Source organism: Orycteropus afer, unplaced genomic scaffold (assembly GCF_000298275.1).
Source record: "Orycteropus afer afer isolate SDZICR_OR568_19922 unplaced genomic scaffold, OryAfe1.0 scaffold00107, whole genome shotgun sequence".
NCBI classification, from domain to species: domain Eukaryota; kingdom Metazoa; phylum Chordata; class Mammalia; order Tubulidentata; family Orycteropodidae; genus Orycteropus; species Orycteropus afer.
In genome coordinates, this window is record NW_006921694.1 from 4,205,893 (window position 1) to 4,206,522 (window position 630).

Genomic DNA, 630 nt, shown 5'->3' on the forward strand with positions numbered 1-630 from the left:
CACTCAAGCATAGCAAGGATTGTTAGGGTGGCACAGGACTGGGCAGTGTTTCCTTCTGTTGTACACAGGGTCGCTATGCATTGGAGCAGACTTGACGCACCTAACAACAACAACATTGCTTCTTCTACTTCTGTTTGAAAATAATGGCATTCCCCAGGATTTTTCTGGATATTCTTAGGTAATAGAAAATTTCACGATCACTTTACTTTGCAAACACAGTCTCAGTCTTTTTTTTTTTTTTACAGAAGTGTTAAGTTCCATGTAAAATCAAAACTCTGAACATGTTTCAAACATAAAACTTTTCTTCTTTTCCAGAAGCCTTCAGCAGACAAGAAGCCAGAGGAGGCCTACATGGTCTGCCTCACTTTCCTTGCTTTGTGCTTCCAGCTGTTACTCCAATCTTACTAACCATGGTTTTTGACCTCTTTAGAATGAAATCAAGAAGAGAGGATAGAAAAGGAGAATAGAATGGTTATTCCTTGGCTGGCATCCTAACAGGAAGACTCTGCATTCTCTAGGCATTGCAGATCTTGAGCACTTTCATGGCTCCTCAGAGGCTTCTACTGGGAATTGTTTTTCTATACCTCTCACAACACAGGCACTGCATTTCTCTCTGACTGCTGCTTCCCC

General features: G+C 41.4%; 1 protein-coding gene across 1 annotated transcript in view; it reads left to right on the forward strand.

Annotated features, from left to right (window-relative positions):
- BHMT2 (betaine--homocysteine S-methyltransferase 2) overlaps positions 1 to 408 on the forward strand; it is a 28,809-nt gene extending 28,401 nt beyond the window's left edge. The window contains 1 exon segment of the mRNA XM_007943479.1: positions 316 to 408. Coding sequence (XP_007941670.1) covers positions 316 to 408 — 93 coding nt within the window.
- Positions 409 to 630: the final 222 nt, after the last annotated feature.